The sequence below is a fragment of the Nelumbo lutea genome, chromosome 7, assembly GCF_056320005.1.
Source record: "Nelumbo lutea isolate HS-2025 chromosome 7, American lotus-T2T, whole genome shotgun sequence".
In the NCBI taxonomy this organism is placed as follows: domain Eukaryota; kingdom Viridiplantae; phylum Streptophyta; class Magnoliopsida; order Proteales; family Nelumbonaceae; genus Nelumbo; species Nelumbo lutea.
Genome location: NC_142690.1, coordinates 21103033 through 21115830, shown reverse-complemented (window position 1 = coordinate 21115830; position 12798 = coordinate 21103033). Strand labels below are relative to the sequence as shown.

Genomic DNA, 12798 nt, shown 5'->3' with positions numbered 1-12798 from the left:
CAATGTATAGCCGCAATTGTAGATGCAAAGGGATCAGATTGAATTCAAATCAGGGTATATCTCAATCTGATCTAATAGTAGAATCTGAATCCAATCCGATCTGATTTGAATTATGAAAAATTTAATAAATTATTAAAAGAAAAACATAAAAATTATATAAAAAACAAAAAATATAAATATTTATTCAACTATTTTCATATATATATATATATATATATATATATATATATATAAAACATGTCCTTTATAAAAAAAAGTTTACAAAAAAATGCAATATAAATATATTTATTAATAAAAACATTAATAAATATATATGTCTTTTTATAAGTAAATATATTTATAAATATATAGATGGGATTGAATAGGGTTGAATCGAATCCAATCCAATCCGAAAATCTAAAAAAAGGCTATCCAAATCCGACAAAATAGGACCAGATTCGGATCATCATCCGATCCATCTGCACCCCTAGCAATGAGATGGATGAGGAGGATTCTGCAAGAAGGAAATCAGGTCTCTTGGTGGCTTCTCTCTCCTCCGTGTTGGGCGCCACCTCTTCCATCCATTGTAGCCCCTCTTGGGAGGTAAGTCGAGATCTCATAGGTCTGTTGATTTCTGTTGTCTGTTCTTTTTAGTCTTGCTGTCCGTTTGTCTGCAGTAGTCTCCTGTATGCCTTGCTCTATCTCAGTAATGAAATTTCCTGTTACCAAAAAAAAATTCCCACTGTACACATCTGTATTCAAAGCTTATTTGGCCTATTTAGAAATAAGCTTTAAATTCACCTTTTCAATACTTTGAAACCCTATAAAAGTTTTCACCCAAAAAAAAACTTACAAAAGAAAAAACCATGAAACCCTAAATAGGCACTTGTCCATACATTCATTGTGGTTATTTGTGGTTAAACCCAAAAATCATAAACATTGGTACACTGTTCTGTCCAATTAACATGATCGCATCAAAATTTGTCAATTTACCACGCCCCAGCAGTGCTAATATACAAGTGAAATGAATAAATACAATCAATATTTCCCTAAAAAGAATTTTGAATTACTCTGCAAAATTTGTTCTTTTCTTTTATAACTATGCAAAATTTGTTCTGGTGGTAGTGGTCTAGTATGAAGGTAGTCAATATGAAGACCAAAACAAAATGATCACTCCCTTTCGACATCCAAAAAATTGCTTCTGCTTCTGTTAAATAGGCCGGCTACAGTGCAGCACTGACGGTCCACAAGAAAAAAAATGCACATAGGGACCACAAACATCAAAATCTTCGGTTCAACTGCTCTTAAGCTGCTCTGAAGCTCTGGGACAAAACCTCATAAAACCTCTTTTGCTGCGTTCAAGAAAGAGTAAAAAGGGAGGAAAAAAGAAAACAAAGAAAAAGAATCAAGGCTTCCATAAAATCCACGCACTTTGGAGGCATAGCTAGCAGGCAAAATAAGATAATTCATCATACCTCCCGCGAGACAGATGGAGATATTTTCTTCAATGCATGCTCAAAATGAGCTGACTTAATGGTCCATGACTTTGCATCTGAGCTGCACTGGCCTAACGTCTGTTTCTCTTCCAGAGCAGCCATGGCAGCTTCGTTCATCTAGCAGAAGACAAAAGAGAAAACATTAGTTAGGTAAGGCCATACAAACACTTCTCCAATTCCAATTTAAAAAATTATCTGGACCAGAAATTTTAGAGCAATATTATACACACCACTGCAGCAAGATCTGCCCCACTGAGATTTTCACAAGTCTCCTGTCGCCCCATAGCAAGCAAATCCACATCAGCATCAACAGGCTTTTTCCGAGCAAGAGCTTTTAAAATTAGTCCTCGTTCATCAGGATCAGGCAGAGGGACATAAAGAAGCTTCCCAAACCTCCCTGGACGTAAGACAGCACGGTCCATCACCTCAGGTCTGTGAACATTGTCATGGAATATCAGGTGGGCATAGTAGAGATTGTGTAGTTGCCTATGTTGAGAAAACGAATTATGAGTGGTACCTGTTTGTCGCACCAATTATAAAAACACCCCGTCGCTGATCAGCACCATCTAGCTCAATGAGCAGCTACAGTTAAGCAGTTCACCCAATTTTAGACCAAGATACGTTAACACATAAGATAATGAACAGAACTGAAGATCATTAAACCTGGTTCAACAGCCGTTCAACAACCCATCCCCCTTCCTTTCCACGCATAGTTGTCAAAGCATCAACCTGCAAAAGTGAAGGGTTCCAAAATTTAAACATATTAAGCAAGACATTGGTGTAAGAATGAATTAAGACTTCCAATAAATGTTCAAGAGTAACCAGCAACCAGGTATCCTAAGGCCCTGAAAAGGTTAAGGGTAGAGAATATTTGTTTGTAGGAATAGAAAGGGAATGGTTATCCTTGCCATTTCAGGGCCGGGAAGTCTGAGGGTTGTTTTGAAGGAAGGGTCCAAAATCATATTCATGGCTGAGAAGCTCACTAGAGGGTGCATGTTTAGTGGCCAGATGAAATTAGGTGCTTAAAATTTAGGTGGTTGATTAAAAAAGAGGAATACTCATTATAATGAAGATAGATTAATAGTGGAAGAGCAATAGAAACCAAAGGAAGAAGTTAATGATTTAGCTTAAGGTGAGTGAGAACAAAGTTCCAACTTTCCACAGAATCAAGGATGAAAGGACAAGCATTTAAAGAGAGTTGATGATGGCTACTGGAAGTGCATGCTGGTTGGAGATTGGAGTTGGAGTTCAGGATTAGGAAACAGATACTTTGGCCTGTGAGAAGGGATGGCTCTTTTATTCATCCTTCACCGGTGTTTAGTGGGAAGATTTTTAAACTCAGACCCTAAAACCATGGAGGTGGAGAGATTGGCGAAATCAAAATGGGTATCTTGCAAGCAAGAAAACTGGGTGCAAGCGTATTCCTATTCAGTTTCAAAAACAGGGCGGAAGTTATCCATCAAAAAACAAAAGGTGGATGCTGAAAAGGTTTTGGAATGAGAAAAGATGGAGATCTCGAGATGCCGTGAACTAAGAATGGATAAATGGTATCGAAGAGTGGGCAAATCGCAAAACACAAAACTTATGTTTGGATTGAAGTTTTTGGGATACCTCTTCATGCATGGAGTACCCAGACATTCAAAGAAATAGGAAATGCATGTGGCAGATTTAAAAGATTTGATTTCCACAACAGTCCTAGGGAACAAGTCCAATTAGCAAGAATCTTGATAGAAACAGAGGATCCCAGCTCCGTTCCAACTTTACTTGATTTGATCTATGTGGAAGAGGAATGAGTTGAGGATTGTGATAGGTTGCTGTGATCCATCATTTAATAGATAACCAGATTGACACGGAAAAAAAAAAAGAGAGAGATGGAGGCTGAGAAGAAGACTAAGGTTTCACAGGGGCTCAAAGAATCTGAAAAGTCGAAGCCAATAGGGAAGGAGGAAGACGAAGGTTTGGGGAAGAACAACGGAATAGAAGTTTTTGGGAAAGATAGGGGCAATGAAGGAAAATCAGGATTCTTAAATCCAAGTGGACTTGGATTGAAGACCAATGGTGTTGGACCGAGCAACATTTCTAAGTTATGTGGGCCCATCATTAATTTAAATTGGGCTGGGCCAAACTCATCAAAAGAAAATGCTTGGGCCAAAGCCGCAAGTGGAGGATGACCTGATAGAAGAAAAGGAAAGGGGCTAAAGGTTTTGAGGGCTCCAACAGGTCAGAAAACAGAGATCAGAGGGAAAGGCGACTGCATCTGGTTTATCACTCAATACAAGTATAATCAGGATGAAGTGACTTAAGAAAATTGCAATGAAAAAGAGACTAATGATAAGAGGGTCCAGCATTGGGTGGATGGTGACAATGAGGAGATCAAGGATGACGAACAATAACAAGAAAAGGATATTCGAATTGATGATAGTAGGGAAGAAGACGACAACAGTGGTGCCATTGTTTAAAGGGATGGTGGAAACGGAAGGATGGTGTAGGATCTAGGAATTGAAAAGGAGTTGATTGACATGATTTTAAAATTTTAGTCATTCCTCTTTCCGATGACTACAAAGGTGAGTGTGTCCAACTTTATATATTTTGGAACTAATAACAGACATAAATCAGGAGAGGGGGAGGTTGCAAATATTATAGATCATGATCAAGAAGTGTTACTGGGTGTGGGTCATGTCAATAGAGAAAACACAGTTTTCTGAAGCAGAAGAAAGAATTGAAACTGAAGATGAAGTGGACAAGGATAGTGTTCGGGTGATTGACGAAACTAAAGGAAGTTTAACAGTAGGTAATAGTGGGTTTGAAGATGGAGTGGGGAACTGCAATGATGGATTAGAAGAAAGGATTGAGGAACATGCTGAAAGCAAGGAAGGGAATGATAAGAGTAAAGAGGAGTTAGAGGGTAGAAGTTGGGAGGGGAGGAGACTGTAAAAGAGAAAGAAGTGCTAGATGTGGAAGGTCCAAGGGTGTACAAGAGAAAAAGAAACTATAGGACAAATTGATTATCAAAGGGGATTTGAAGGTAGTTGTGGGATGGCTGAAAAAAGGAGAGGGTGCAACTTGACAGCTAACAAATGATCTTCATATATTTCTGTGCTGTCAAAAGACATGAACAGTACGATGGGTTAGAAGGTTTGCAAACAGCTTGGCAGACAAATTAGCCAAGCAAGGCATTCAAAGACAGTTTATGTATTGAGCTCAATTGTAATATGCGTTGGGTGGCTTGCCTTGTATTAGGCATGCTTATTGTTCGCAACTCCTTGTTGTATCTACTTTCTTTAATCATTAATAAATCTCTTCTTTGTGGTTGCTGGTCACAAAAAGAAAGCGACTCACTTGAACAATATATCTGGGAAAGATTGTATGCACTGAAGTGGAAGAGAGTAAAGTATTGGGACTTCGATTCGTAGGAGGAGAGGATTATGCTAGGAAGACTGTCAAAAAACTGGAAGAAAAATGTGCAATGCCTGTGAGGAAGTCCGTTGTGGGTTCAGAGGAAATTATTTCTAGGGTTGAAGACAATCATGAAGGCTAGAGATTAGTTGGACTTGAAGAAGCTACCAATGGAATTGATAAAGGTTTGGGTGCAGATCAACTGTTCAAGAAGAACCAGGTGCTGGAGCTGGAAAGAATTAACGAGGAATCTAAGATTTCAATAGAGTTCAAGGAAGCTACTTTTGCTGTTAGAAGATTCGAAAGTCAAAGAAAGCATAAAAATATTTTGGTGTCAAAAGTTTTTCCTAGATTAAAAGGTGGTTTTTTTTGGGATTGAGCCAAACAACGAAGTGTTGAAACTTAGGAAAGTATTAAAGTAGAGAGTTTTTGGTCCTTTTTATTTCATTTTCGGGATGCTAGATGGTTGGTTTTTTTATCAGAAGTGTTCTATGTATTTCCTTCTTAGTGGGGTTGGTCTTGTTTTGTTTGAGATTGCTATTTCAAAGATTGTTTGATCAAGTGGTAGGTTGTTTGGGTTTGGTGGTTGTTGATATGTTAGTGGTTGGAGAATTTGTTTTTGGGTTTTGTTCTTGCTGGATTGGTTTTTAGTTAAGGACTTAGGAGTGGGTGGGAATGGGCGTATTTGTTCTTTATCTCTCTTGGGTGACTTCTGGTCACCTTCCGTGTAATCTTCTTTTGTCTTTTAATGAATTTTATTTTATTACCAAAAATGATTTTAAGAGAGTTGCTGTGGAATGAAAAGATTCAAAAGTCCCCGCTACAAATTGATCCTGTTGAAAAGCTTGACAATGAATAAAAATGTGAACATGCAAATGTATAGAAATGCCAAAAGATAAGTTCAAGAAGCAATAGTGAAAATAAGATTGAGGCATATGAGTTCAGGCTCAGCATAAGCTAGATATGGGGGGAAGGTGGAGAAGGAGACATCAGGCATTTTCATGGAATTAAAGTTCCTGAGGTTAAAGAGAACAAGGTTTTAAAAACCGACCCGGAAACAGAACTGTTTTGTCCACCAGTTTCCAGGTCAGCGGTTCGACTGTCCAGTTCAAACAGTTTAAAGACATTAACAGGTGATATGTCATCTTACCCATTAGATTGGAATATTAGGGTAAGATGCATATAAATATCAAGAGAAATAAGGTTTGAGAATGAGAGTGAGATTTGAGAAGCTGTCAGCTGAGAGAGTTTAGAAGAGAAAGAAGAGAGAGAAGAAGAAGAAGAAAAATAAGAAGAAGAAGAAGGAAAAGGAGGTCACTTGCAGCGGCGACGACGAAAGTGACCTGACCTACAGCAGCGGCGATGGTGGCGAACTGATGATGAAAGTAGATCTGAGATTTCTCCCTCTCAGATCTGTCATCTAGGCTGCTCTCCCAGATCTCTGAACCTGAGATCTCTCACACATCTCTCAACTGATCCCTCTCTCTCTAGTAGATCTCAGATCTGAGAGATCTTCTCTCTTTTCATTCTTGTTGTCATAAGTAATAAACTGCAAACCGTTGTCTGAGACGAACGGTTCAGTGGTCAAATCATTCGGGTCAATGGTTCATTGACTAATTCAACTGTTTTTTTACCAGGGACCGGGTTTGGGGTAAAACGGAACCGGTCACCTGGACGGTTTCCGGTCCGAACAGTCTGACCGTCCGGGTCAACAACGGTTTGAAAACATTGAAAGAGAACCTAGATAAGGACGGAAAGACTTTAGGACATGGGCAGGCTGCTAGTTAGGGTGCTTATAGTATATATAGTTTGAGGTCCTAGACATTTTGTGTTCTCTAGTTAGGATGCTTATGTTTCTTTGTTGTCCTTCTCTCATTTATTTCTTCGTCTCCCTCTTCTTTCTTATCGTATACTTATACATGATTGATCACTTTAACCCTTTGAAACAGTTACATGTAATTCTATATGGATGATCTTTACATAATATAATATAATTCTGTTATTAATTAAAACAAATAGGAGATGAAAAGAAAACCTAATAAAACCACGATTCCCATATATAAGAAAAGAAGTGCAAAGTTGCAATAATTACTGTGGGACCAAGTTTTGAACCAAGCAATAAAGGCCAATAAAGGGTAAAAAACTGCATACCTCATCAAAGAAAAGTATGCATGGAGAGCATGTTCTTGCACGACTGAAAATTGTTCGAACTGCCAATTCACTTTCCCCAACATATTTATTCAGAAGTTCAGGGCCCTGAAAATAAAAATCAGTAAAGCATCAACCAATTTTCAACACTTAAATGTAATCATATAAAAAAACAAAAAGCTACTAGTTTGTTTATCAAGAAAAAAAAGAAACAAACAAACAAAAAGCTACTGAATACACAGAATGACAGCAAGAATTATGAATAGGATAAAAATAAAGTCAGCACAGACCTTAATGTGTATGAAATTTGCTCCTGCTTCATTTGCCACAGCCTTAGCAATCAGTGTTTTACCACAACCTGGAGGTCCATAAAGCAAAAATCCTGTCTCCATATCCACTCCAAATTCCTGAAGAGACAAACAGAAGTTAAAACTTGGATCGGAAATATTCCCTACATTTCCCAACTAGATTGCACTTTTGACAACTTTTTTTGATAGATAATATATCACATTTCACTAAAACCAAGAGAAAATTACAGACCCTTGGAAAGGCACGAAATGCTGCCTCTCCAAAACAAGGAGCCCAAAAAACACAAAAACCATAAGAACTATGCAAAGAGTACATGGTGCTACTACAAGATTATAGTTTAGTTTAGCCCAAAACAGTGTTTCCCTATTACACTTTTGACATTTTTTTCTGATAGGTACTTTTGAGTTTTGACAATTAAATTGATTAGAAAAGAGTATCTGAAACCAAGAAGGCTTCTTGGCTGAAACTGTCAGAAAAATGTCAATATGAAAAAAAGTAAAAGTAAAATGGACATGGAGGAAGCAGAAGCGTTAGCCTTTCACAGGCAATAATTTTAGAAAGTTGTGTTACAGTTTTATAACAAAAATTTCATCTCACATGTTAAAAATCAAAATAACCAGTTCTCAACAAGTTGATGAAACAGAAAAATGCAGCCTTTTTGAATCAGAAAAATTGGTTGACTCAGCTGATTTTCAAACTTGAAACTCCTTAAATGTGGAAAAATCATACTTAGAAGTCCATAGATTAATCTATCTTTATTTTTCCCATATAATTTAAATTTTAATGATCTAAAAGAAATTCATCAGAAACAATAAATTCTTGACATAATACAAATATGTATTGTGCATCGGGAATTATCAACTAGAGCACCTGTAAAAAAGTGTAATATATATAAACTAGAGCACCCTGATCTTGCCCTTACGAAGGAAAGACAATTTTTATGATCAATAAAGAAACGAAGGAAAGACAATCATAATAGTTACCTCATAATCTTCAGGGTGTTTTATACGCCTAACAATATAACGGTCAAATTCCTTCCTTAACAAGTCAAGTCCTCCAACATCCCCCCACTTAACATTAGGAATTGCAGAGAATCCTTCCCTTCTTGAAGAGGGTTGAACCATCTTAGCTGCCTCCTACAAAAACACAAGCAAGAAAAGAATTTGCACTATCAACCTATGTTTATTTCTTTCATCACTACCACCATTATTCTATCAATTAACCACTGCAAACTTTTTTACCAGTCAGAGAAATCATATAATATCCAGAGGTCTCTTACAAGGAGATGCAATTAGCTCATTCAGTTGTAGTAAAATGAATACCAGGAATTAAAGTGCATGCATCTGAGTCCACCCAATTTTATAAAGGAACATTAAAACATGGAGAACAAAAGTTGCATGCTATATCACCCAAAAAAATTGTGCAACATATATGACATGCATGTGACCATGCATTTCAGTGCATTACAATTCTTCTGGAGCCCATATATAATTGTATGTTTTTTTTTTTTTCAGATTACCTCAAAATCAGCCATAGTGATACTAAGCATTTCCATTTCTTCTGGAGCCCATGGTTGCCTCCACCATTCCTCAGCATGTTCCCCATCTTTAGGTTCTCTAGAGAGCTCTGACTTCCTTCTATCTATAATTCTTTTCATGGCAAGGTTGCCAGCCTTGTTAGCAAGTGCTGCCAAGTCTGCTCCAACAAACCCTGGTGTAGACCTGGCAATTTTTGCAAGATCAAACATACCCTCAAGTTTAAGATTCTGTGTAAGCACCGACAAGATCTCCATCCGTGCATTTTCATCTGGAACACCCAAAACAATCTCCCGATCAAATCTCCCAGGCCTCCTTAGGGCAGGATCTACTGCATCAGGTCTATTTGTAGCACCAATTACAAGAACATAGCCAGGCCTACAATCAGATGATTTTGAATCCAAATCTACATCAGCTGTCCCTATAACTTGGTGTGATTCATCCATACAAGTCATTAGCTGTGTCACAATTCGACGCTCCATCTCCCTCTGTAGATTTTCTCGTTTTGAAGCAATGGCATCAATCTCATCAATGAATACAATGGATGGAGCAGTCCTGTATGCTTTTGAGAAAAGATCGCGTATGTTCTCCTCAGATGCACCTGATGAATATAATAAAATCAAGGAAAAGATTAAAGAAATTACAGAAAATATAAGCTTCTATTCTAAAGCACGAAAGCCTTTGATTTTCAAAACAGACACTAGGCAACAAGAGCATTTCAAAGGAGAGAAAAGATCCACAGTAATGGCTAAAGCATAAAACAGAAAGCTGGGGCCAAATGATTATAAAAATTTATTCAAGAGAATTGCTTTTTTATAAACCACACAATCAAAGAAATTGTCTTGATAATAAGAGAGAAAACACTGGTTGTTGATATTAACAGCAAGGAACATAGCCAATTGCAAACAGCAAAAAGTTGACACAAACATTGGCAATCACTGAACTCTTTTTGATAAGTAATGAAGTTTTATTGAAGAAAGATAAAGTGTTACAAAAAAGTATTACAATAATGCAATCCAACAGAGGCGTGAGGTGCAACCCCCATTACCAAAAAGACTTACAACTGAGCCAGAAAATGTTCAGACTTATGCACCCCTAGTTTTGCAAAATAATCAGCCACCCTATTTGCTGACCTCCTTTCCCATTGGATTATAACAGTCATCTCTAATAAACCATTTAAATCTTTTTAATGGTTCCCTATACTTCCAAATCACTATTTCTGGTTCCTTCAGCCATCAGAGTTTCTAAAAGCTCCTCCTATACTAGCCGGCCCTGGATTGCCAATTGCCTAGACTGCTGCCATCGAAATTTAGCTTGATACAACCTTCTTTCAGACCAATCTGCAACTGGTTTGTCCCTCACAGTAGAACTTCTTGCTACAGTATCCCAATTCCTCCAAAGATCATTAAAGGAGAACTCTGAAAATATGTCCAAGGATTTTGCCTAATGTATAGCCCTATTTACTATACTGAACTTTTCATAATCCCTTGGCAGCATCAGAACATGATGAAGGAAATACAGGATTTGGAGAAGGGAATTACAGAATGTAAATGGATAGATGGATCAGCCAATAGCATGGCTAATGCATTGTCAAGATAAGGTGTAAATAGAGATAAGGCATTCTTAGGGATATGTAATGAGCTTGGAAGGTAAGACTAAAGAGTAGTCAATATGCCAGCCTAAATAGAAGGGTCATTGTTATGTACTAGACCTATTTAGGGATTTTCATCGCAAGTCCTGTCCAATCTATGAGAAATTAAAATTTTTTTAATCAATAACCATTTTACTGAAGTGTTAATGCACAAATGTACATTAACGCTTTGGAGAGATAAAAAGCTTTTAACCCAGCTCATTCTTTTTTTACAAAAAAAAAAAAAAGGATAACATTCTATATGATGGAATTTCTAAAGGTGGGTATAACTTGATTGTACTGTTTGGTTGGGATAAGCAATAAGAAGCACACATAATAAAACAGACAACATAACGTGTTCAACTTCCAAGGAAAATAATAACGCTATGCAGACTAAATATGGAGTTCAGAAACCTTATATCCAATTTCCTGCTATGACCTTCAATGTAGACACTGACCAAACAAAGGAATAAATCTTGTGAAGCATAGAAAGTAAGAGAAGTTTCACACTGTCACTATAACTACAGTTGATGTTTGAATTGACTATCTAAGGATTTAGAAGCAACATGGAATGAAACATTTAAAACATTTCATTCTTGTGCACCTTATCATTTTGAAAGCTCTTTCTTCATCTAATATGAATTCATTACCAGAATGCAAATAAAAGTTAAGAGCAAATCCAATTCTTGATATTCAAATATGGATTCATCTCTATTTTCTTTTTCTTACATCAATGAAACGAATTAATTCTATATAATGAGTTCCCAATCTTTGACAGAAACTTATTCGAATCATTTCGTTATACTTAAATTCACCTCGTGACTTTAAACGCAAAGCATTCAACATAAGCAAATGAAACAAAAAAAGAAAAAAAAATACAAAAAAAAAATTAGTACCCGAAACGCCAGAGACCACTTCAGTAGCTGATATCTTGTAAAATGGAACTCCGGTCTCATTAGCAATGGCATGAGCAAGCTTCGTCTTTCCACATCCAGGTGGCCCGTGCAGCAAAATCCCAGCCATGGGCCTCACTCCCAACCACCGAGGCAGCTGCGGATGGTAAAGCGGAATAATCACCTCCATCATCAGTTCATCCAAAACCCCTTTTATCCCACCAAGATCCTTAAACCTCGGTCCGTCCTTCCTCTTCACCTCACTACCATCTTCCCCTCTCAACTCCCTCTCACGAGAACCTTTTAGCTCCGTTGTCAATTTCTTTTGCCCCAGCCTCTCTCCCGTGTTTCCTTCAACCATTTCAATCTTCTTGGCCTTATTAACAACTTCCACCTCCAAATTCTTTTCCTCAACCTTCGTCTCCACTTTCTTTGACGCACTGTAACTCGACCGTAGCATCGACTTCATCAAATCGAATTCTGGCTCCACCTTCTCTTCATAAATCGCGTCTTCCGACGTCGATACAGCACCATCCTTTTCATCGTCCGACGAAGACGAGTCCGAAGAAGATGACGACGACGACGACGTAGATGCACGTAGATCCTGCGCTTGATTCTGTTTCCTTCTGATATATTCAGTCTCCGTTCGGAGCAGTCTCTCTTCTCTATAATCGATCTTCTTGAGCTTCTTACGAGCAGGGCTTTGGGAAGGAGCAGCATTGGTGTCGTCGTCGTCGTCGTCTCTGTCGATTCCATTTGAGGTTGAAGCAGAGAGCTTTTTTCGTTGCTGGAACTCTAGGGTCTGTTGGACATATTTGGAGAAGGGTTGTTGCTTGATTCGTCTGTAATCAGGGTAGTTCGAGCGGAGGTAGTCGACGATTTCCTCGAAGGTGGACTTGTTCTTGCAGGACTCAAGACGGCGAAGGATAACAGAGCGGTCTAAGACGGACGGAGAACGTCCGCCGAACGACCTCCTCCCCATCTCTGTTTCTCTTTCGAGTTCGAGCGCAGGAGAGAGAGAGAGAGACGGCGGCTCAAAAAGAAGGGGATTGAAGTTGAGGAGGGAAGGCTCGGCCTGAATTCCGGCTCATCCCATCCGGTCGAACTTGGGTCGGCAGACGGCAGTGAAGAGTCAACAACATCAATCACAATATCTGGAGTTCCGGACTCCAGATACCAGATTTATGTAATGTGTCGGGTTTGATTCGGAATTTTCATATCCAGAACCCGAACCCAATCGCTGTATATTACGTAGGGGACGCTAGGGGTCATGTCGAACCGGGTTAGGTCGGGTTGACGCAACCCTAACCAATCCGAGTTGTTGAAACCCCCAACTGGCCAACCCTCTAAAACTTTGGGTTGGGTTAGGGTCAGAATGGGTTCGAGTTAGTCCAATTCCTCTACTTCCCTTT

General features: G+C 38.4%; 1 protein-coding gene across 1 annotated transcript; it reads right to left on the bottom strand.

Moving 5' to 3' along the window:
• Nucleotides 1–846: 846 nt before the first annotated feature.
• Nucleotides 847–12534, bottom strand: CDC48C (cell division cycle 48C). Its single transcript, XM_088955806.1, has 10 exons — nucleotides 11390–12534; nucleotides 8848–9464; nucleotides 8312–8464; nucleotides 7310–7426; nucleotides 7023–7127; nucleotides 2139–2204; nucleotides 1993–2057; nucleotides 1706–1907; nucleotides 1455–1592; nucleotides 847–1331 (listed from the first exon to the last, which is right to left on the bottom strand). Exons 1-10 carry the CDS (start codon nucleotides 12366–12368, stop codon nucleotides 1284–1286), a joined length of 2490 nt encoding a protein of 829 aa, XP_088811932.1. The 5' UTR covers nucleotides 12369–12534; the 3' UTR covers nucleotides 847–1283.
• Nucleotides 12535–12798: the final 264 nt, after the last annotated feature.

Coding starts and splice junctions, on each gene's coding strand:
- CDC48C (XM_088955806.1), bottom strand. CDS start 12,368: ATGGGGAGGAGGTCGTTCGGCGGACGTTCTCCGTCCGTCTTAGACCGC. Junction 7,427..8,311: donor AACACCCTGAAGATTATGAG/GTAACTATTATG, acceptor TTGTCTCTTCAG/GAATTTGGAGTGGATATGGA. Junction 1,593..1,705: donor GGGCAGATCTTGCTGCAGTG/GTGTGTATAATA, acceptor GTCTTCTGCTAG/ATGAACGAAGCTGCCATGGC.